The 25927-nt window shown below is 39.1% G+C and overlaps 1 protein-coding gene across 1 annotated transcript; it reads right to left on the minus strand.

The window, feature by feature from the left end:
- Positions 1 to 4462: 4462 nt before the first annotated feature.
- Positions 4463 to 23904, minus strand: RHOC (ras homolog family member C). The gene is made up of 5 exons (XM_053457607.1): positions 23681 to 23904; positions 6039 to 6196; positions 5303 to 5423; positions 4890 to 5020; positions 4463 to 4741 (listed from the first exon to the last, which is right to left on the minus strand). The coding sequence occupies exons 2-5, from the start codon at positions 6192 to 6194 to the stop codon at positions 4568 to 4570; spliced, it is 582 nt and encodes a 193-aa protein (XP_053313582.1). The 5' UTR covers positions 6195 to 6196; positions 23681 to 23904; the 3' UTR covers positions 4463 to 4567.
- Between the last annotated feature and the right edge of the window lie 2023 nt (positions 23905 to 25927).

Genomic DNA, 25927 nt, shown 5'->3' on the forward strand with positions numbered 1-25927 from the left:
GCACTGATGCTGGACAAGGAGACCTGAGTCGGTGGCCTAACAAAAAAAATGAGGGACCTCCATATATAAAGTTTTATATTGTTCCCCCCCCCCCCCCCGAACAGGAAGGGCTTTTTAGATACCATGAAATAAATATGGAAAATTGCAAAATAACTTCTTCTTACTTTTATTAGAAAAATCTTTTATTTAAAAGCTAATTAAAAAAACCTGCTAATAGATTATAAAATTTGTCCTAAGTTTTTATGGTTTTTGGCTTTTAAAGTTATCTGGCAAAAGGTATAAGTAGCTATTTCAAATTTCCCCCAAAAAAAATCTGGTATTGTCCCCGTGTCCTATTTAGGACACCTTTGAACCTTGCTAATTTCGATTTACTCCATATATTTTGTAAACACAGAGTAAATACAGAGTATTTCAAATGCCGGTATTTTAATACTTTCCATGCACTAATTCTACCACCAGCCCTTACCAGATTTTTTTCACACAAATTGTACTTTAGGTATAAATTAACAGCTCCTGGTACATGTCACTTACAAACACCTTAATGTGTGTTCAGCAACATCTCCCAAGTACAGTGATACCACCCATACATGGGCTTGTCAGGTTATTTGGGTTGATTATAGGCCATAATTTGGAAGTCCACATTTTTTCACTTTGACAACTTGTCATCCTGCCTCCATGTCCGATTCAATTTACCCCATCAAATCATATATTTTTTTTTAAAAAAAGACACCCCATGGGTATTTCAAATGCTAGTATGTTAACTGTTTCCACGCCAAGAGTTTTGGGAAGATACAGTACTAATTTTAGCAATTTTTTTGGAACTAAATGGTTCCCATGATGGTGACATCACTGGATAATTATTTTGACATGTTACCACATTTGTATTTTTTTCTAATTTTTACATTTTTTAAAAAAAATATATTTTACTAATCACATTGTAATTAGAAAACTGGGCTCCATTGACTTCCATGGTTGAATGCAGTACCGGAGTTGCTTATTTTTTAATGGTCGCCGCCATCTTGTGAGAGGGAAAATCTCTCGCAATGGCGCTTGTGACTTCTCTGGAGAGGTCACAGGGCGCCATGGGGTTGGTTTTTCGTTGTCGCTGAATGCCTTGCTATCGTTGATCGCCTCCTAGGCTCTTTTAAATGAGACCCCCTCATTGACGCACAGGGCCTCTGCTGCTGTTTTCTAAGCTTATTTAACGCCACACCAAACTCATGGACCTTATGGACCTCTCTTTGTACACAGTCATGTCCAGGTATCCAGGTGGACCAGTCCGGCCCTGGTTGTATTAATGAGTATGTGTGATTGAGGGAATGAATGAATACATGGATGTGTAAGGGGAGGGGGGGGGGAGAGCATGGCACATGGAGGCAGTTTGGGGACAAATATGCCACGAGGAGGCTGTTTGCGGGGGGGGGGGGAATGGGTGCTATGCTTCCCCAATCTGGTTGCTAGGCCGGTCCTGTGGATGCAACCTGCAGGGCTGACGTGATACTAAAGGGGGTGGGCGCAATACGCAAGGGTGTGGGGGCATTAATTCACAAGTGGATGCTGACTGGGAGAATCACATAAAGCAATACTAAGGGGGGGGGGCTGGGTGGAAAAATAAATATACAATGTGGAGCTGGCTGGGGGGAACACAAGGGTGTGGGAGCATTAGGGTGACCACATCAGCTATGTTTTGCAGGACACAATTTTTACATATTGCTGAGCAGCCCAGATAAAATGCTGCCCTCCGGTATGTGGGACAGACAGAAGGGAACCAATTAGTCAGATATACATCTCCCACACGGGAGCATTTTATCTGGGCTGGCAGCATCAATACACAGGGAGGGGCAGCTGGGGCCATTAAATAAATCAAATAAATCAATAGTAAATGAAGGGGCAGGCTGGGGACAATGCAAAAGGGACAAAAGCAGAAAAGGGGGTCAACAACAAAGCATTGTGGGGGAAAAACACACCCTCTCTCATATATATATATATATTTTTCTTATTTTTGTAGCGCGCATGTGTGCATGCACATGTCAGAGCCTGTCCTGGTGGGTTTGTGTGCGTGTGAGTGAGTGTGTTTGGGGGTCGGTGTGACAGAGTTCGCTGGCACTTTACTTATTGTAGGACTAAATTGAACAATTTAACTTTTACTTCTCTAGAGATACAACGCCCCCCTGAATTTGTAGACCACTTCCAGACAAAACTTTCTAGGCCGAGAAGTCAGCAAGAGGAAGTGTTATTTTCTCTATTTCAAACTGTATATCTTGTTAAAACGGATTAGCACTAAATTGTGGCTTCAGGCGTCCCTTGTATGATGACTTTTTTTGTACAGATGTACTCCCAGCCTCATCACATAAGATTCTATCCTATATATTATCTGCCGCTTGATTAGTACACATGGATGCCGAGGAGTTAAGATTGTCTAATTTTAAAAAAGGCCCACCAAAATCCTCAGTATCTGAGGGTGCTCAGGGTCTGGGTGATTGAGACTGAGCCGTTCGTTTGTTTACTACAAGACAGTACGTGTGTTTGCCTTGTTGATTTGCGTGAAAACAACAGAACGGGAACACATAAAAGCGCTTTCTCTAAAAAAAGAGGGGGGAAAAAAGCACAATATTTTAGAAGGAAAAAAACGGTGGCAGTTCTGCTTTAAGGATATACTATTATATCTTTTCAGAAGGGCTTAAACTAGCATTTACAGTAATATTCTTTATCGTGTTGAAAAGTCCATAATATATATGACATTAAAATACCAGTTTGCATTTATTTTCTCATTGTACATGTTTATTTTCTTTTTACATTCGAAACGTCACGTGTCAAATTCCAACTTTAACAGGCAGTCAGGCAAAAAAGAAACAAAAATAAAAAAAAAATGTTAAAGGCTTTATTTCAATAAAGGAATTTAAAAAGGCAGAAGTGTGGGACACAAGGTAAAGGTCATGAGAGAAGATAAAGATGTTTGGACTTGCTGTAAAAAGCAAGTCCAAAGTTTTCAGTAGACAAAGCACAGACAGGTGGGTTCACAGAACAAGTTACTCTGATTATCAAAAATGCTGGTGTAGAATGTTTGCATTTTCATAGCAATGTTTTGGGTTATAAAGTTTTTCTTAATTAGAAAAAAGCGGAATAAGACATTTTTTTTTAATTCATGTTAACCCATTAAGTCTGAGAGAAATGCAGGATTTATGAATGCGCAAATAGATTTTCCACCACTGTACAATATATGGTGGTGCAGGTGGGTGAAACGCAAAGCGATTCCAACACATCATGTGAGAAGATAAAGACCATTAAAGCCAGGAGCCCACCCAACCATCCCATAGACATGTCCCGTTGGATGTATGTGCTTCTTAATAGTATTGTGCTGTTTTGGAGTTTTAACATCACATTATTTGTGCAAGAGTTCAGTATAACCTCAGGAGCTGAGCCAAAGTTGTAGTGTCCTGAAATTAAATGTGGAACCTAATAAATGTGGGGAAATGGAAGAATTTGGCACACGTCTGGACTTAGCGAGAAGCAGACAACTGAGAAGGCTATTGTCGGACATTACCAAGAAATGGATATTTATCATCTTAGTTTAGAGATGCCCCGTAGAGTCTCCTTCCAAGGTGTATACATATAATGCTTTTTTTAAGCACCTTGTGCTGCAGTATTCTGAACCACTTTACTTTGAACTGTGGGTTATCCTACAGATTACGATATCTTTAGATAAAAATGTATGTTTTTTGGTCTTAAAGAAAGTACTTACAAATTTGTGACGGACAGAAATGGACCATAACAGCCTAACAAGTTTTTTTTTCCCCAGGCAGAAATAGGAAAGGGGAGATGTACATAAAATAATGGTCATTAATGAAATGTGGGATGTGCATAATTTTAGACCAGTTTCAAAGCCTGGAGGAATTCCTGCAATATAAATAAAAAATAAGCATAGCAGACTTTTGATATGCACACTCCAGGTGTGGAATGAGTTATCACATAAGCAGTTTGTTGGGTTATAGCATACAAAGCTGGGCATAGAAGCCATAACATGAGTAACAAAATAGTGCAACTTGCTTGTAGATCATAGTGTGCTGGGCATGGAAAAAGAAAAAAAAAATACAGATACTTGCCAAAAGCCATATTGTAGATATGTTTAGCGGATGTTTGGACAGCCAAGATGGCCGTTATTTATGAAGGATGAATAGAAATTCCCAGGAGGACAGATTAGGACAAAAAAAAAAAAATGTTCAGATTTAAGTCTAAGACTATGGCACAGAAAAACAAAAAAAATGTCCCAGAATCCCACATGTGCTTATCAATCCTAAAACAAGAAAAAAAAGGTCTGATTTAAGGGTGGAGCGGGGAGGTAAAGCTTCCTCCTGTGTTGCACCCTGAACGTGCCTATTCATAGATGGATCTACAGGTGAGGAAAACCAATTAAACAAAACATGGATACAGACAGTTACAGTACAGACGGTGCATACAGCTCTTTGCTACTGAAGTCTCTGGCATTGGACAGCAGGTGGTGCAGCAGCAAACTGAGCTACCCACTTTGTTCTTCTCTTGGTCTTTCTGAATAGGCCCTAGAACCTTCTTAAAGGACAGTGCAACGCTGCTTCTTCCTGTGTTTTCGGACTTGTAAGGCGGCCCGTGTGGCCATTTCAAAAACTTCCCGCACTCCGTCTTTTGTTTTGGCAGAACATTCCAGATATCCAAAGGCATTGATCCTGTTGGCCATTTCTCTTCCATCTTCTGGTTTAACTGGCTCCTACAAAAAGGCAAAACAGGAAAATGTTGGAGGTCATGCTAGGCATTGTAAACTGAAATACAAAGTTTTCACCAAAATACCTCAACATCACAAATGTAACATTTTATATTACACCCAAGAAAAGTAAGCCAAGCATTGAAGAAAGTACCTGCTTCATCTTTGTCAGTTCCCTCCGTGTATGCTCATCATTTCTCAAATCCTTCTTGTTACCAACTAGGATGATGGGCACATTAGGGCAGAAATGCTTCACTTCTGGGGTCCATTTCTCAGGAATGTTCTCTGGCAAGAAATTAACAGATCTTCCACTTCACATAATTCTACTTTGTTTCTCCTATTTACGTGATACATTGATGTTCTTTTGAGGTGATCCATATTTGCAACAGTGCCTGCTCCCGTAAGTAGACAAGTCCAGGGACATGGTACCCAACCTCAGGACTTGTGGCACCATTGCAAACCCTTCACCCCAACCAATCCTATGTTACTGCTATGGGCTGAATATAATCATAAAACAATTCACAAAGAAATAAATAGCTCGATTGATATATGACAACATATGCTTACCTAAACTATCTGGGCTGTCAATGGAGAAGCACATCAGGATCACGTCTGTGTCGGGGTAGGAGAGAGGGCGCAGTCTGTCATAATCCTCCTGCCCGGCCGTGTCCCACAGAGCCAGTTCCACCTACGGTGAAATAACCTAATTAGTTTGCACAGAAGGAAAGGAAGGATTATAGGATTAGGAGCAAGCAGGAGAGGCAGAGAGGAGTGGAACTGGAGAGGTACTCGGTCTCTAGGACACTGATTGTATAACTGCCCTAAATACCAAGTAGAATTAGAAACTTCACAGCTAAGAGCTGTACAATTATATCTACCAGCAGGCAAAAGGCAGGATCTAATTATAACAGTACCATTGAATTTCTGGTTTCTTTATTAGACCTATTAAAGCTGCAGTAAATTCTAAAAACTTAATGCAACTGAAATTACATAAAGCCGCTTCTTACGGGCCCCTAGCAGTAGGGCCCACAGGACTGAATACTTTTTTGTAAGGGCTTTAGATGGAACATCGTAGTCAGGACCTGATCAGGGCATAGGGATATATCCTTCAAAAGGGAAAATAAATGGGGAATAAGATGCAGATGCTCCCACTTAAGAATTGTGAGGACACACACACATACATACATATATATACGTATATATATATATACATATATACACACACACACACACACACACACACACACACACACACACAGCTATTGATGAAGAAGCATGCCACTTGGTAATCTGGTGAACATACCTGTTTTCCATCTACTTCAATATCTGCAATGTAGTTTTCAAAGACGGTTGGGACATAGACTTCTGGGAATTGATCCTTGCTGAATACAATGAGTAGACAGGTCTTTCCACACGCACCATCTCCGACAATAACCAACTTCTTCCGAATCGCTGCCATCACTAGAGAGACAAGAGAATTATTATGTAGCAAATGCTTATTTAATAATGCCTCAGGCTATGTAAAAAAAACTTTAATTACCATATACAGGCAGTTCAGATTCTAACTTATCTTTCAATTCACAAAATGCCTCCACCTAAATTACACTCATAGGAGTTAATGGAAGCACTTTCTGTGCATTAAACAAGCCAATTAGCTGGTGTGTGTGTGTGTATATATATATATATATATATATATATATATATATATATATATATATATATATATATATATATATATATATATATATATATATATATATATATATATATATATATATATATATATAGTATAGCACAAATATATGGGGAATTCTGGGATTTTTCTGGCACCATTGTAGCCTTGTGTGTTACTAATGATCATACAACACAAATTCCTATCTTGCTCACAGCTATACAACAAGTAAAAAGAACTCAAATATACATAGCATCGAAACCTCTCTGAAAACCCAACCTGTTCAGGGAAGCGTACAACATTCCTTCCGATTACTCCCAACCATCATAATCAAGCCATTTGAACAATCAACAGCTTCAGCACATCGGAACCAGATCAACTCATCCTCATCCAAGCAGTCCTCTCCTATTGACTCACTTGCCACTCAACCACCGACTAGATTGTAAGCTCGCGAGAGCAGGGCCCTCTTCTCCTTTGCACCAGTTTGTTATTGTATGTGTTTAGAAATTGTTCTATTGACTGTAACAGCGCTGCGGAATCTGCCGGCGCTTTACATTTTATTTATAATGTAATGTAATAGCATTCTTTTTCGTGGTTACGCTCATTGTATGCCATCTGTTTATCTACCACTAGGGGGCTAGCAGTAGATTTAGTCACTGTGCAGTAGCCTGTTAGAATAAAGAAACGGAACAGCTTCTACTTTTACTGAACTCAAACACCAGCGTCTGTGTCATATTACAAAGCAAGGACGCATCTCAAAATACAAATGGAAGCCTTACGGTCCTAGCTGTCAAATGAATAGATGTATTCTGCAATTATTATGGATCGCTAACATGATAGAACTAGGGGCAGATGTGCTAAATGGTTCTCAAGTTTTTTTGGAACACTTGGTCCGGACCTAGATTTAATATAGATGTAGGTATATCCTGTGCATGTTTAAATCACTGTATTAACTTCTGCTACAATCCCTATCTGCCACTCTCTCTGTGAAGTAAAAACTTTCCTAACATTACATGTAAAAATCCATGGCATTATTATTACGAGGGTTTTTTTTTTTTGCTGTAAGGTGACAAAGACAATCAGAAGCTTGAGGAAATGCAGACACATCCTGTTATTATAAACCATGGCAGCAATTTGGATGTTCCGGGAATTAGGAATTGCAGATTTGCCGTATGGCAACACTCATCTCATGCTAACAAAACAAAGTGTGCGTGCCTTTACACATTTCACTTTGCACTGTAAAAGCAGAGGCGTTGTTGAGTTAGAAGTGGCAAGTCACCTGTTGTCGATGACTTTAACCCTACTTTATGTTGCGAAATCCGCTTAACATCATGTGGTGTAGGTTGGGAGTTCTAAGATCTTAAAAGAATCAGAATAAAACCGGTTTAGGACGGTAGAGAAGTAGAAAAAATAAAAACTCAGCTTCCGTGTGTACAGGCTTATTTTTATGGAACGAAAAAAGAGCAATAGGCACAGTTTCCTTGTAGACCCTAGTTAAATAATGAATTAAACACACTCCAAGCATATGTGATAGAGATTAGTATCAGTAGAAATAAATTAGAGGTTTTAAAAAAAAAAAAAAAAAAAATTAGATAAAAATTATGATATAACGATAACCATTAAGAAAAAAAAAAACTGCCATCAATGTGATTTATTCATACTGGGGAAGCAAATCTGTACTGGTGTTTGGGAGGGAGGGAGAGAGGCATTCAGAGAATTCAAGCCACATTCCTCTAGAAAGCCGATTAGTGTCTACTTATAACACACTTTACTGATCCAACGTATCCAATTCAGTCTCTTCCACAAAACGCTGGGGCTTAAAGAGGGAATAATTAGAGGCAGTTTCTCCCTTGAAACCAACCTCTCAACGTGCAGAAACCTGGCAGGCATGTTTAATTAGACTGCCTTTATAGAGGCCTTTCCCCACTTACTAATGTAGACTTGGCATATTCTAATATACTCCAGTGTTCTACTCTTATTTCAGTGTTTTAAGAATACGCAGATGAGTTAAGTAAATGGTTTATATCAATGTATTTCCAAACAAGTAAAACAAATAAACAGCAGCTAATCCAAACCAGGAATTAGTTTGCACTATATCAATTCTCCAGTGAAACCAATTGGGCTCTGTTGGAAAGACACTTAGGAACCACTCCCTGCTGTGCCGCTATCACCAGCTCACAACCTTGCTTATCTAGTACAGCAGTCTCTCTAATATACCGGACCATATTTATAAAAGGGCTATATTGTAAATCCATTGGGTTCAGTTATGATTCTTCATGTACAAATTTGCCTCCAACTTCCTCTTTATAGACATGGCTTGCTCCATTCTCAATAGTTCTAGCAGTAAACTGTACTCAGACTAAATTATAGGTAGTATGCAAGCCAAACAGCAGACATTGTGCAGCATTGAGAAGTGTGAGATCAACCATCACTGCCAAAATTCAGTTGGTTCTTAAAGATGGACTCAAAACTGTTTAACATACATATTTTAGGTGGGTCTGTTAGTTTGGTCCAGCCTACTACCCAAGTTCCTACAGCACAGCCTTTTGGCGTGAATGTGCGACACGCAGAGAGGTGTTGACCAATAAAGCTCTATGGGGAAAAGGCACTTCATTACCATATGCAAGACTTCATTACATTACTAGAAAGAAAATCAGTTAAGTGTGGTGCGTGACCAAGTTTGGTATGTAAGCAAAATATCACATGACCGCCTATAATGGTGACCTCCAGATCGTCAGATAAAGTATTGGAACAAAGTGGAAAAAAAAACAATTTCCTTACTGTATACAACATAGTACTTTAAACTCAAGGCACAATATTATTTAATGAGGCTTTTATTACTTAAAAGCAATGAAAGGGAGGGCTCCGGGTAGAGCCTGGACGTTTCCAGGTGTATGTTTATATTATATACAGAAAGACATATTCTGAGCACTAAATCAAGACCCATTCTCTGCATCAACGGAACAAAAAGGTTGGTAACATGCCTGAATGCCAGGATTTTATAAAAACACAGGTATCTATTTTCACAAATAGCCATGTTCTCATCTACCCAATGAAATCCCATGGACTTTCCTAACCGAGGCTAAGCAAGCAACTATAATTTGAATCCTGGTTCACTCCTCTCCAAAACAAGTTCTTGATGCGAGGCCCAAGTACCGCAAGAAGTATTAAGCATCATTTATGATCAGAATAGCCTAACTATATTTCAAATCATGAAGCAGCAAGGTCTACAGAAATAATTTTACTGAACAAAACCCTGAAGTAGAGCGCGTAGAGAACCTCCCATATACCCGAAGCAGTCACAGACTGCTATTTTGATTGGGGATTTGTAATTTTGTTTTATTGCAGTTTCATTGTTCTTCGAAGATGTATCAAGCTTTTGAGAAACCGATATTTCAGCACCTCCAATAATATGCTTAATTCTAACCAACGTCCCTGGAACTTGCTATAAAAATCTTTATGACCAAAACCTATAGAATAACCTGCAGGGTAAGTGGAAACTGGATTTACAGATCTGTTGTACAGTAATACTCAAGGGTGTCAAAGTGTCCGTCTTACAATAAAAACTACCAAGTCTTTTCTGAAACTGGAAGAATTAAAACTACTCATGCACAGTCTCCAAATTACCCACTACCGAATATGATCGAGTTGGACATGAGACATCTAAAGTCTTTCCAAATAATGATAAATCATGAATAACCAAGCACAGGGGAATGTACTATTTCAGATTGTTGCGATTACAGGTAAAGAAAAGACTCATGTGAATATTAAATAAAACAGTTGTGCAACTAGGCACATACTGAAGGGGAAAAATGGCCAGACCTAGACCAACAAAAATACCTTATCAATCCTCCAATCTCCAAATTTTGAAAATATAAGGAATCCTGCAATTCGGAAAAATGCAGAAAAGTTGAAGGTTAATGATACCAGGCGGCGACACGTAAGGAATATAAAACGTTTCTTTCCTTAGCTGTCCCTTCCACAACGAGGGGTGCTCTTCTAACTAGAGAAACTGCTTCGTCATTACATGCTCCCTCTTTCAATAATGTTCATCACCTTGATACATTTGGGTTTTTAGGTCAAGAAAGAAAGAAAGAAAGAGAAAAAAAACTTATTAACAAATATATTATTTTTGTCAAATATTTAGGCAAATTTGTTACACGTGTCGCATATTACAGATTAGGGACATGCGCTTTGGTTACCTCATCTCATGTTTATGTCACGCTGGCACAGTTTCCCTTTGAGAGACTGTCCAGACATACATACGCCGCTCCTCTATTCACCAACTTGGGTGCCTTACAGCAAATAAAGGGCAGCTAACCAGGAACAAGGGCATATACAGTGCAGCAAGAAATGGGACATGTATTTCATGGTATGATTCTTCGATTAGAACAGCCAACTCTGGAAATTAGTAACTCATTTACCCCTCGAGCATCACCATTATATGGACACGCAAGCTGCCCACACGCGGCCTTTCATGAAGACTTGATGCCGTAACCTAGCACTGTGCGGCGTCCAACAAGCAAGGGGGACAGACATCTGTTCTTACATAGTTGTAAAGACTTTTCAAATGCATTTACCAATATTAAACTATTTTTACCCTTAGAGATTTCTGAATTAGGATCGCATGCAGGCAGAAGTGTTCTACGTTTTCCCCAACAAGCCGCCCGTGTCATTTCCACGTTTCCTTCTTAGTTGAATTACTCAATTATATTATAGCACAGAAAACAAACAATTTAAAGACAGTTTAAATGGTTATTAGCTGCAATGAAATAGTACACGGCAATTATAATCTAAAGTACATTTATTAAAAAAAAAAAGTGCTTGTTAAATTGTTTTCAAGACAGAGAACGCTCCAAATTATTATGAAAGGAATAGTTTAGAAAATGTAACCATTGTGAACCTCAAAGGGAACAGTCACACGGGGATGCCACCATAGCCAAGCCTCTAGGTTTGGTTGCTAGTCAAGCCTTTATCAAGATGGACCATCGGTATAAACAAGGCCAAGTTTCCATAACAACCCCTCCACAACCAGCATTCGCTGGAAACAAGCTCATGACTTCGCCATCTGCATGACTCCTACATTAAATGATCCTGCAGTCAGTCTATGGTATGTTCCAAATTCCACATGTTTATTTTCATTTTTATACATCTAACTTAGGCATCAAATAACTGTTTATGAAACCACAAAACAAGCCAAGACTGCTCAACATCCCTCCTTAAACTAATCGCACAAGAACATGGGTAATGACTTGTGGACATCCCTTAAACTTGTTTACTGTTTGCAGACCTCTGGACATTGAAATGGATGCTTCTGTCTTATTTGCCGGTACTTTTTTCCTTCAGAGATGCTATTTCCACAAACAATAGATGCCCTGGTGCACCAGGGCCTATCCCCATTAAGGTTCACAATGCGAATTATAATACAGTGGTCATTTAAGGGTTGAACTTAGGTAAGCAGGCAGCCCAAAACCATGAAACCACTGAGGAGCAGCAAAGAGAAGTGAGGGACTCTTCTTGCTCTTGCTTCCTCTCTCTGTCACAGCTATAATTAGCATGGATATGTGTCGAGCGAACGGTAACCACAGAGAACACAAAAGCCTTCGCCACACAAAGAATCCAGAAATTCAGCTCTTTTATCAGTAAAGAGGTAGTGTACTCTTGTACATCCAGCACCGCTTGTCAACCTGACATCTTATTCACCGATTACTTAAAGGAACACCATCACCAAACCAACAAATGGATTATTTAAATGAATCACAGCATCTTCTGTTTAGTACTAAACCACAGAGAGCAATTGCAAACCATCACTTTTATCATCATTTTTAAAGGTCTTAAACTAGTCGCAGAAGTTAAATGAGATGTTATTTCCCTATTCTTGCACTTACTTGTCAAATGACCTTCCAACCTGGTCCAATGAAGGCAGATTCAGTGCAAATGCAGCAGGCTTTGAATGTCTCCTTAGTTTAGTATATAGGAACGAAAGCAGTCCTACATCCACCAAACAAAGGATGGGTCACAGGGACTGCTGTTTTGGAATGCATTCTTCCCGATTATGTCAGCATTTGTGGGAGACGTTATAGGGAACAGTCACATCCCCACTGCCCTTGTTAACTCCTTGTGTCTCAAAATATACAAACTGTCAAGCCATGTAAAAAGTAAATAAAATTATATATATATATATATATATATATATATATATATATATATATATATATATATATATATATATATATTATATATAAATAAAATTAAAATCCAGATAGAACTGAGACAACTACACAGATAGAAGGAACATTTACCAGTCAATGTAAGGTTACACCTTTTAAAGATCAGGTTTCGTTTTCTAAGCACACTTGTTGCCCTGTCTTTCCAAATGACCCACCTGTGACATTCGCCATTTGTTTGCCGCGCTGCCCTTGGGCTTCGTGTGGACCCTTTAAGCTAGATATATCATGGGGGATGGTGTTCTTCAGCTAGGTACAAATGAAACGCAAACAATTTTCCTTAAGATGTTCTTCCCCCACCTACTCTAGTGAATTCTTTAGCATGAAAAACAAACCTTTAGAGATCTGTCACATCAGTTTCTTGGAAGGTTTAAATAGATAAAAACAACTTTTAGAGGGCCGTTTGGTTTCTATTGCAACAACTTGTAAGTGCCTGCCTGTGTTGCATGACAATTTAGAGAGCACCAGAGATAAAGTCTTTGATGCTCTATTATTGTGAAAAATACCAATAATTTTGACGTGGGAACAGTTTCCAATCTCAGTACACCATGATTTGGATGATGAATCTTCATGGAGCTCTATCTTCTATGTGGACTAGGTAAGCCACTTAGACCTACCAGAGGAAGGCATGGCCCAAGTTCTATGGATCAAACTTCATATTACCCAAGAAAATTAAATAAATTATAGGAGCCAAGTATCTACCACCCAGCACTGCTCAGATTTCTGCACTCAGGAAATTGTAACTACTCTCCAATACGCTTCTATCGGGTGGAAAGAAAAAGAAAATGACTGGCCTGAACCACCTTATGAATTTGCCAGAGAAACACCCAAAGGTATGCAGAGGGACCAGAAATACTGGATGCCGGCTTAGATTTATAGGTAATTAACCTGGTCACATGCTCCATGAACCGGTCAGCTTATACAATAGAAACCATGCTTAGTGATTTCATAGATAATTATCCTTCCCACTCTTCGAGCGTGTAATGCTTAATGTCTAATATATTACTATTTTTATAAATCATTGCCTCCATTCCATTCATTCCTTCACATTTTTCTTATGTCTTATTCTTCTTGTGCGATAACCTATTTGCGCTAGACCAGAAACAGCGTGCTTGCGCCTGTGTACATACATATAGAGTAAGTATGGATACACACACACATACCGTTATGCCATGTAGTCTAAACAACGGATGCGACAAGAGGCATCTCTGCATTTGAAGGATGGAAGGAAAAAATTAAACCCAAAACTATAGCCCATATAAGAGAATACAGAGCACCGCATACCAACCACTGTAGGGTTAGAATACTTAAGCAGAGATAAAAATAGCCACAACATTCCTTTAATGCCGAGGAGGACTGCACAGGAACTATAGGAGTAAGGAGGATATATGATTGGGGGAAGCAAATCAAAAAAGAAGCAATGGCAATATTTTCTGAACCAACGTTGGGTACAGAGTGTTGGCTCCAAAACGACTTTTATAGTCCAGTGAATCTGCCATGATTAATGCAATTAAGGGTAAATTCCAGATAGTAATGGAGCCATGGACACCTTAATTTTAATTAGTTCTAATTGCGTTTTTTATTTATTTATTTATTTATTTATTGAGTGTCTACAATGGAACTTCCTCTAACGGGTTGTAAAAAATGTAACATTTTCACCATATGCCAAATTTTTATTTTTCCTTGTAAACAGCCCCATAAATATATATGTATGTGTGTGTGTATATATGTATATATATATATATATTGCTTTCAACGTGTACAGCACATGTGATCTGATGACTCAGAAGACGTTAAATTGCTGATACATACTTGGGCTAAGTTCATATACATTTCCCTTAGCCAAGAAATCACTCCATCATCCGTTCACATTACTGGTATACCAATGCTCAAAAATACCGACCTGTATTAGCTTCGGGGGAGAAACTGAAACCCCATTCTATCCAACGATAAAGTCTTATCTGTAAACACATATACTCCTAAGATATAATGTTCCTGAACATGGGGTGGAGAACTATCCCAGTTCTGGGCCTAAGTAGTTAAGCAATATTTGTACTAAATGATGTGTTTATACATAGAAGCAGAACAAGAGCAGTGCTTAATTGGCACCTTGAACAAATATTTACAGTGTTCTTACATTAATCAGCTCTCATATGAATAAAAACACCACCTTGTTTATCTGTTGCAAAGTAGAGTTATGAATCTGGGTCTGATAATGTTAAATTAACCCTTGTTAATTTATGATCAACCTATCCCTCTTCGCTAAAGGAAAAAAAAGTGTTTATTCTGGTAAAAAATGTCAAAATCTGTGTCCTTTTGCATGTCAGTCTTTCTTAACTCAGAATGTTTGTCGGGAACAGGCGTCACAGTATGGCACCTCCCTAATACTCCACAGTAAGAGGCAAATAAGTTTTTAGATTATTTGGTTTATTAAAATCCATTATTTCTCTTCTGTCTTACACATAAGTAGCCATCAATAGGTTACATGTCACATGCTTCTTTGAAATGTGAAGAGTTGTCCTGTTATGGAAATTAGTATTTTGTGTTTTTAAAGTCTGACCATTCTCCATAAATTTCAATTAAAGATATATTTATCCATCACTGGGAGCTCTAAATATATATATTTTTGTAAAGCAATAAAGCAAAAAAAAATATATATAAATAAAATATACACGCCATTTGTATATTCTTACCATATTTGTAATAGACTTGTTTTAATTAACCCTTAGTTTTTGAGGCATCATTGAGTACGTTTTTTTTTTTTTTTTAAATTAATCGCCAACAGATGGATTCTTCCAAAAATCCATTAGTAATCCAAACCGTATACCACAACGGGATCTCTTTTTCATGCACATTTAACTCATCGGTTTTTACTTGATCAAACATATTACATAAAGCACATATGGAGTGAGTATTCAGATGGAAACTGTTCTCAATTACTTAACAAACCAAAGTAAATGTTTGACTTTAGCCTGTTAATTTTTATGGAAGCCATGGTGTGCTGCTCTATGCATGCCTAGCCATCAAAGCAACATAGGGAACAAATGTAATCATATGTGTAGCATGGCTTCCGTATCGCTCGATCTACTTGGAGGCAAGATTCAAAGTCAACAACAACACGAACACAAACAAGAGATACTAGCAGAAGAGGGGTTACAGTCCGGAACATGTATGGATATGTTCTTGCAAATGATTGGCAGCTTAAAAACATACATCAGTGGCAGGACAGTGATCCGATTAAAATCAATGACGTGCAGGGAGATGCGTTTGGGCTAACGTGTCCTGCAAGCAATATAGCTTGGGGTTGTGGTAAGTGATAAATGCATATGGATGGATTCTGCAGAATCCCCCCCAAACATATTTGCAAAAGCAACACCAGGAAAATTCAGAGGGACCACACAGCTATTATGAGCATTACAGCTAAATGTCAAATGTTGGTAATTTGACTGAAAGACAAAAAAACGTTAAAGCAAGTAGCGTAATGTGAAGGCATCTAGAAGTACCTAAATGCGACATGGTTGACCTGATCCTACATAAGAATAAGATATCCAGGAATGGGTGAAGAATTATGCAGATCATTCCCAGCAAACTACATTTATATTATTCTCTAATTAGAATGTTGTAAACAACGTGCATATGGTGAAAATAAATTGAATTTCAATTAGACATTTACATGCATAAGGTTACGAACAGAACCTGCAAATATTCCCATTCAACGGGACTACTGAGACAGTTAGGATTCTGGAATGTTGTCTACAAATATGATTTCATTCATTCTGTTCGCTGTCAAAATATTTAATAAACTATAATCTATTTAAAGTAGACTCATTCCAATGGTTTCTCATTAAAACCTGGAGTTTTATAACAAACACGGATGCCACCTGCTTCTGAGTTTGACAGTCACACCATAAATGTATTTAATTTAAAAAAGAAAAGTTTAAATTGCATTGCACTGCTGTATTTGGCAGTATTTTAACAAGCCAGAAAGCCAGGTTTACTGATCCAAGAACCAAGCAGATGTGACACGGTCTTATCTAGGCTTGGTTTCTGCAACTCATGTTTCATCATCATGAAACAACCACAGAAAACATTGGCTCGCTATTGAAGGAACACTCCAGTCCAATTTTCAAGTAAAATCTACACTGGAGTCTATTTTGTATGGTTTACAATGTTTTTTTGTTTTTACTGCACACACTCTTTAGTTATTCTTATGTCTTAACTCTCCCAGCTGCCACTGCTAAAGCAGTAAGCATACGCTTCCTGCATATATACAGCACAAGTGAAATGTATTGCTTAATTAGCATTTGTGCCACTGCTCCCATTAACTACTATGAGTTTTAGAAAGCATGTACAGGAAGTGTACTCAAGCATGCTTCCTGCTTCTACTTCCAGTAGTTTCTTAGCCAGGGAGGCGGAGTTAAGAGAGATATAGATAACGTGGGGTCGTTTCATACATACATGGCTCACATTTGTTTTGAGCTATTTCAGCTATACAGACACATGATATATTGGAATGCACGACTCATTGCCCAAGAATTAAGTAAACAAAAGCCTAACCATTATAGGATTAGAAAAAGCAAACACTGCAAGATGAAGACACGTCCCACGGTGACCAGACTTTTTCTCTCGACTGCTAATCAGCAGGAAATAAACGTCAAGGAAATCCTAAGAAAAATGAAATCTTTGTCATTCTACACAAAGAAGTAACTTACTTACCTTCTATCTGCTGTATGCTACAACTTGTTTGAAAGTGTTTCTGTAAGCTGATTCTACTTTCAGAAGGGAGCAGCTCCACGGCCCATGTGCAGAGCAATCCAGGAATTCTCTACAGGCTAAAAATCCAAAGAGTTCAAAGGCCAGTGGAAGGGGACTCTTACCCAGAACCACCGCATGCCTATGCACCCTGGGACAGATTCCATCAATGTTTGCAGTGTACTGCCATTCTCTACATTTAACCCTAAACAATCGAAAGCTTCCTCTTTAACCCCTTCAATCCCAGGGGTTTTTGGTACCTCAAACTCCCTCATCGGAGTGATCGAGTAGCCCAGCAGGGTCTAGACAGACCCTGCAGGGATACCCGATCCTCCTGTGAACTTCCCCCCTGGCAGCAGAAGCCAGCGTTGCTGGCTTTCTGCTGCCCGATCTCCTGTAACAGCTTCCGGCGCGAAGCCGGAAAACTGTTACAGATAGAAATGCCCGACGCTGGCTTCTGCTGCCAGGGGGGAGTCCAGGCTGTCAAACGACAGCCTGGTCTCCCGTGCAGCGGCAGGGATGTGTCCCTGACGCTGCACGAAGGGCTAGACGTACCGGTACCTCCATAGGGGTTTCTTAGTGGGCGTTTTTTGGATGTCCCGGTAGGTCTATAGGGGATTGAAGGGGTTAATGTACTGCTTATTGTCACTAACTGGCCCACTAAAGAAAAATGCATATGACAGTATTACTATCATTCAAACGTTTAAGGTCACCCAGCTGTTTTTACGTAAAACATTTCGAGCAATGCTAAATAATTGCAAAAGGTTTTTTGGGGGGGGCAAATTGAGCTACAGTAGCTCATCTGTTGGATTTGACCACACGTGCCAGCCTTCGCCCCCCAATGAGCCTTGGCCGCCCATGACCCTGTTGCCAGTACACCGCTTTTCCTTCCTTGGACCACTTGATACCGACCACTGCAGATCGGATACACTCCACAAGAGCTGCAGTTTTGGAGATGCTCTGACCCAGTCGTCTAGCCATCACAATTTGGCCCTTTTTAAAGTAGCTCAGGTCCTTACGCTTGCCCATTTTGCCCGCTTCTAACAGAAACTTTGAGGATGAAATGTTCACTTGTTGCCTAATATAATCCACCCAGTGATCGTAATGTTATGGCTGCTTGGTGTACATACACACACACACTCTATATAATATGTATACAGGTGTCCGCTTAAGAATGAAATTGGAGAAGTAAATGACAGCAGCCACGTGCCACCGAAGCAATAAAACACAATCCTACAGTAATGCTTTACTTGCCAAGGTGAAATGTAATACATGCCATTCTAGCTTTCAAATGGTGGCCCAGACATATCTGTGCATGTCGGGTTATTTTAACTCTTCAGTGCTCCCAAAGAGATCTTTATGGATAAATTGACACATAGGAATCTGGAGATAATGCTCACATGTTTAGGCTTGTTTGAACAGAACTCTTGTTTCTTTAAGTCAAAATCCTTATACGATTCACAACTTGCTTTGTCTTACCCATTACAGTGCTGCAGAATATGATGACCCTATACTAAAATTATTAATACTTAAATACCATACTAAATTAGTTTTAGTGGAAGTAAACCATGGCTTCAGAAAGTTGGGCCCGAGTGGCCTAATGCTGCATTATTATATAATAAACCCAATACAGGGTCTCAGGTTCACATTTGAAATGCAACTATGTGGTCCCAAAATCCTAAAATCTGTAAGACTGACCGACGTTGTTTTAGGTATTAAACTACTCTTTTTTTGCGCAAACACAGTTACGTAAGGCTTCTTAAAGCAAAGCAGCACAAATGAAAAGGTCTAGCTTTTGACATACATTTCCCATATCAGCCTTCAAGTAAGGATGTGAATCATGGATGATGGTAGTTTAAGAACAGCGTGAGCTCTGCAGCTGGCCTTTCCGTCAGGATTTACTTTTAACTCCTGATAGCGGAAGATGAATACGTCCCTTCAACTTATAGCAGAGGAACATACATAAGTGAAGATAGCGGGCCTGCAGTGATAAAGAAGTCTTTCACCCATCCAGTCCTGGCAAGCCCAGACAGGGTAGCGCTGGGGAAAGAGGGTGTGGGTGGAAAAAATAAAAAAATATACATATATATACATATATACACACACACACATTCATTTTTTTTGTTATACAAAATGGACATTTCTACAATAAATTCATATTAATGTTACTGTATCAACAGATTTATCACAAAAAGGTGCAATAATAATAAAATGTGTTAAAATACATATTTGGACTATTTTGTGACCTTAACAATTCTGACAGAGTTTCAAAATACGGGGACAATGAAAATTGTTTAATATTATAAACCAGAGACGCTCAGCCATATTTTATTACACTTAAGTCCTAATTCAATCCTTTTTTTTTTTTTTTTTTTTTATTAAAATCCAAACTATTCTAACATTCTCAATGTCTCATGGTTGGAATAAGACAGATGTGTCATTTCGAATTGATGACAGAATACTAGCAAACCTTGTCTGTCTAGATGGCTCTTTAATGGCAACCAGCTGTAAATTGATGTTACTTCAAAAGAACGAACACAATTAATCTTGTTGCGCATGATTCACTGTGTACACGGGGCAAACAGTGGCACATGCGTGGATTTGACACATGCTTAGATGTATCACAGCAGTGTTCTTCCGCCTGTGAGACTGGATAATACTTTTTACTGAGCCAGGAGCCTTTTTGAAGATCTTTTGAAGGAAACCATTAGAATAATGGGTTATGTATTAAGTGCCTTCAATAAGTCTTCCAGCTTAATATGTTTTACAGGAGTATGTAGAACAGCATAACTGCCGGCCTTTCAATTGGCCAAAGGGACAGTTACTTACGGGACGCGACTACGGGGTAGCTGTTCTACCAAGATTGCGACTTTGGGACCCACGCCGTTTCATTGATCCATTTTCTACCGTCTCCGTCTCTCACAAAGGAACAGAAAAGGGGGGAACGGAACGATTTTGGGTCAGACAGAGGGGCTGTCTTTAAAAGCTTTTGAGATGCCACTAGAAATTGTCAACCTAACTTTGTTAAAAGCAAAATCAAATGAACCGGCTATAATTTATGTAAACAATGTGTTTCTCCGTTTGTCAATTAATTTTTGTCAATTATTTGCCGTTGAATGTTTGTGTCATGCGCAAATCACATGGGGCCTCGGAGTGAGAAAACTCGTTTGGGGAAATTGTTTCTCTATGGAGTCAGGTCTTGAGGAACACGCAGGAGGGCCTGATGGATGGGAGAAAAGGGTCGGTAAGGTTGACAAAAAAGATCTTTTGCTTTGTACTGCTATTGACAGTCCCTGCAGGAAGTTTAAACACACTTCCTGTACGCTGTGTGTTTGATTTTAGCGGGCTGAACATCTACTTGAGGCTTTAGAGATTGTTCAGATCCTCATGGACTCTTGTGTTTAAACAAGCGATGTTACAAGAAGATGGTGGCTTTCACAAATTAGGGCAACAAATATAGAAATTTTGATACAAAATCGAGAAGGTTGGAAGAAAAACAAATGTCGCACATGGGTATAAAATGTAGGGTAGGGCGTAACAAGCATAATTAATAGGAAAACTAATTTTTTTCTGACCACAGAGAAGCTCCTTAAACCGTTACCACAAAGAGCGAACAGATGCTCACCTAACTCAAGCTCCCGGTTGGAACATTACCAGGAGCAAAAGTATTCTCAAAACCCAGAGCATGGAGAGCACAGCCTTTGCATCAGCCTTTTAAAAAAACTACAGTCTGAAGCGCGACTACACAAAATCTGAAGGGATGTCCATTTGGGAGTTTAGAACAGTTTTCCTTTGATGGCTTCCAGAAATTATAGTTTCTGTAAGAACTTGTTTTCATAGAAGCAAATTCCTAGATTATTTACATTAATTATTCAATACGACATTAAGAAAAAGGCCGTTTTCTGAAAATCGTAAAAAATGTGGCGAGGATGCCTACGCTTTGTGTTTAACGAGACCACAGTATCAAAAAAATATATTTGGCAGTCTGCTTTTTCACGTTTTTCTTAATTGACACATGATCCTGCCCCTTCACATTTTCTTACATATTTAAGAGTTCTAAAATGTGCTTAATATTCAACCGATTTCAAATAAGGTGCACCCCAGACAGTATAAAATGCGGTCATTCATTTTGCATTAAATCTATAGGTTGCTTCCCAATACAAAGATGCTTAAAAAAAGTCATAGTGGTTGAAAGTTTTAAAAAGTGATCTGATCACCATACCAATCATGGAATGTTCTTGCTTACTGTGTCATTCTGTTGGTTACTATAGTTACAACACCACTTCCCAACCTCTCCATTGATCCTCAAATACCAGACAACAAGATCGATTGCTCTCCCAGAGATCCTGAAAGATCTCAGGGAAAATGTAAATTGTATATGCTGAGAGGTGCTGCCTATAGAAAGTGCAATTTAACCTCCTATAGTAAAGAAGAAATGAAACTCAGGGGCAGGTTCAGTACATTGATAGACAATACGTTGTTATGGAGTGGTTTCCATCACTAACCAGATATATGTATCAAAAAAGACCACAAAAAGGCTACAAAAGCCTCACAGTACGGTGACCGCATGTCCATTTGCCCTCAAACAGGACCAAACATCAGGTTCCCTCCTCAACTTTGTAAGGTCGCAATTGTACATTTTGTATTTTATAGTTTTTAATGTTATTGTTCATTTTCACTCCCCCCCCCCTATTCTGGAATCTGCCTCTATAAGTAAATGTAATGTAGTTAAACTATGGGGCATTGGTAAAACCTTATAGTCCATTAAAAACGATACCAAATAACAACCTCATAGAAGCAGTAACTGTAGCCGATTTTTTGGAGTGGTAACCATACTTTACATACCCCCATCACGGTTGCAATAACACACTGAAATTATATTGTTAGTTATTTAATTTTTTAAAAACACAACTATGATACAAAGAACTGGCAATTTTTGAATACAAGAAAAGAAGAAAAAAAAAAAAAAAAAAAAAAGACCATAGCAAAACAAACAAAAAAATTCTACGATCTACAGCTTTAACCTCTAGTACACCAAACACAATGGTTTAAAAAAAAGTTATTTAAACAGGTTGCCATGGGAACTAGAACACAGAACCTTTTGATAGCTCCCCAAGCTGATTGTCTCTTAAGAACAACTCACAGCCTCCTCTGCCCCTCCCCTCTATACAAACACTCCCATCACCCTGGATGCCACCTCCAAACAGGACACTCCTGTCCCCTTCGTCACCACAAGGCAAACTGGTTTCAGGAGCCCGTGTGAGCCTTTTTATAAAGATCAGGGTGTGTGCTACCTCCTGTTTATCCACAGGGATAGTCAGCCATACACACAAAACACCATATTCAAATAAAAGTAGCATTTTACAGTTAGGAATATCTGCTGGGTGTCAGATCACCAAGATGGTTTTGCATGGAGGGAAGTTAATCCTTTGACGGAATCAACTCACAAATAGAAACATAGAATTTGACAGCAGATAAGAACCATTCGGCCCATCTAGTCTCCCCATATGTACCGATATAAGGACTCAGACCCTAATCAGTCCTTGTGTTATATTTAGGACAGCTTTATGCCGATCCCATGCATGCTTAATTTCACTAGCTATATTAGCCTCTACCACTTCTGATGTGAGGCGGTTCCACTTATCCATCAGCCTCTCAGTAAAGGCAAAGAAAAAAAATAATACACAAGATCATGAAACTGCAAAAACGGTTACATATTGGCTATTTATAATGAGGATTTACATGGATGAGCACTTAAGTGATCACATCAATTTTACAATTAAGCAAAATAAAAATTAATCAAACATTACCAATTAAGTTAATTGATCATCTAGTTCATGACCCAAAGCCTAACAATCCCCCATGACAGCCAGATCCAGCTCAATTCAATGTCATGTAAATATTTATACAAGAACCTGTAGCTAGCAACATACAAAAAAACAAAACAAAAAAAACAGACCTCTGCATTAAAGTGTAAACAAGTTTTGTATTAGGCTAGATCACTGCACCCCCAATAGAAGAATCAGCCACACATCCCATCCCAAAATAATGTGCTTAAAACTTCACTGCAAGAAAAAAATAAATAATAATAATAAAAAACAGCATGATCTAGAAATACTATGTAAGGTTGTTGTTCTGGATTAGGGTAACTTCACCCCCCCCCCTTCACTGGCAAAACAGTGCATTGCAGCCCCACCTCCCTCTGTTACTGAAAGGGTTAAGAGACAGTTTCTCAGACACCCTAGGGAATTCCACTTTTGGGATAGCAAGGTGGGGATGTTTCAGTTTCCATACCTTAAGACTCCAAATGTTGTTGTTTTATATGTTTGGTTGTTTTTTTCCCCCTTGGTTGAAGAATCCAGAATCTTTTTTTCTTTTCTGGCTTAGGGAAGGACTGCAGTGTCTTGAGCTTGGATATAGCAGAGCTAAACTGTGGATTGGCAAGAAAGCTCCCACTCCCTACCCTCTAGACTGCAGGCTTCACTGGTGGAAGGAGGGGCAACTCTGTGCTAGAGGAAGAATTAAATCCTCCACCCCCTCAGGGTTCACTATGACATCATTGTCAAAGGATTATGGGAGAGGAGGTGGAAAAAAAAAATTAACCTGTTTAGTGCTGACAGTTTTCTAGAGGCCATTTTAAACTATGTCATTTTCAACTTTCATACATTATATAATAATAATTATGTTTAGCTAATGCAGTCTTTCTGTTGATCATTATTATTATTATTATTATTTTATTTATTTATTTTCATTTGTTTTGTAGCCAGACAAATTGAAAGTTGGGCCCCTGGAAATTTTATACGCTTGAGAAGTGTAAAATAATGGCAAAGAGAGTGGAAATTTTTTTTTGTGGTCTTGTGGTCAGTGGGACAATTTCACTTTGAGACCCAAATACCATATGTCCTTCTCATCTAGCCTGGTACCCCTTTATTTAGGAGCTTATAATATATGGTAGGTCTTGGGATCGCATTGTTAGAGGTGGTATGTGTCCTGATTTTCACCAAAATGAGTATCACGTTAATGAAAGAGTGGTAGATAAGTGGACAAGCGTCCTAGCCGATGTGGTAGAGCAGTAATGGTGGCATCATCTATGTTCCTCTGGTCAGCTGTCACCACTAGGGTGACCACGTCGGCATTTCTTCCAGGACACAAATAAAGTTCACATATTGCTCACTGGCGCATATAAACTCCTGCCCCCTGCAGTACTTGGAAGGTATAAACCCAAAAGGGAATCCTTACTCAGGTATACATTACACATACTGCAGGGGCAGAACTTTACATGCGCCAATCAGCAGCATGTAAAATCTACACGTGTTTTTTAAAAACGGACAACCTAGTCCCATCCTATTTGTTATATAGTTATATATCTAGTGATGAATTTAGTAGATTGCTCAGAAGGTTGGGGGTTGCGGGGAGAAGTGCGGTGGTGTGTGCTGCCTATACACCCACCTTTGTAATATAAAGGAGGTGGTTACTAGACATAGCAGACAATCGCTCCATCAGCCAATGGAGCCGTGGCCCACCAATGCTACCAATTTAGGCATAGTTGGTATATAAAGGAATATGCCACTGCGTAAAGATACCTCTCAACTTCTGATGCCGGAAGGTAGAGCTTGGGAGGTAGAGTGTCACTGAAACTGTCAGCACTACTGTACATGCGCACAATTCTGTGCCATGTCTGGGTACCGAATCCCACTGTTCAGCCAACGTCTATAAGGTAGATAGAGTGGCAAAATCTGCACAGTTGGAAGGAATGTACCGTATTTGAATATAGGCCGCACCCCCCCCACTTTAAGTCTTTAAAGTGGGGGTGCGGCCTATAATCGGGGTTTAGGGCAGGAATGCGCCCGGAACATGCAGTTTACTAACTGCATAATAGATACCAAAAATGTTAAAATACAGTGTGTTAGTTAGAATACTGTTTTACTATTCCACCAATGTGTATTCTTTTTCAAAAAATCTAAATTCTTCTTTAAAAAAGCACCTAACGTTTAGGGAGCGGCCTATAATCGAGCCAATACGGCATATATCACACTTAAGGCGCCAGGAGACAGATATACCATCAACTTTTTCTTGCAATGCCAATACACAATGGGGGTGGGCCCTAAAGTGGGTGGGCGGGCTTATGGCTCCACCTACTTTATTGTCCACCCCCTTCTGTCCCAGGGTGCCTGGAGTTAATTTAACAGCATTTAGGCCGTGTGTGTCTCTCAAACATACACAGCTTAAGCGTAATGCTGCCTGTGCACAGGCACTATTTTTATAGTGAGACAGTACCCGAAAATTCTGGACTGTTGGCAGGTATTATATACTGTACATTACTAACTCAGTTGGCTAAGCTGATGCTTACGCATAGCTGGTTTATTGCTGGAGAGCGGCGTGCCCTAATGCCCAGCTGGTACACTGTGGCGTAACGGGGGTTATGTATTAAAAATATTCTTTTGATAAGTGGTCCTTTACCTTATCTCTTAAATGGTCCAATCAGATGGAATGTTTCACTGGTTATGACTCCCTTTAAAACTGTGCATGCGAGAGGTCCAA

Source organism: Spea bombifrons, chromosome 2 (assembly GCF_027358695.1).
Source record: "Spea bombifrons isolate aSpeBom1 chromosome 2, aSpeBom1.2.pri, whole genome shotgun sequence".
In the NCBI taxonomy this organism is placed as follows: Eukaryota; Metazoa; Chordata; class Amphibia; order Anura; family Pelobatidae; genus Spea; species Spea bombifrons.

What these genes read in the sequence shown, in the direction of transcription:
- RHOC (XM_053457607.1), bottom strand. Translation starts at nt 6,194, where the DNA reads ATGGCAGCGATTCGGAAGAAGTTGGTTATTGTCGGAGATGGTGCGTGT. An exon ending in TTGAAGTAGATGGAAAACAG is followed by an intron (nt 5,424 to 6,038) that starts GTATGTTCACCA and finishes ATTTCACCGTAG; the next exon opens with GTGGAACTGGCTCTGTGGGA. An exon ending in TGACAGCCCAGATAGTTTAG is followed by an intron (nt 5,021 to 5,302) that starts GTAAGCATATGT and finishes ATTTCTTGCCAG; the next exon opens with AGAACATTCCTGAGAAATGG.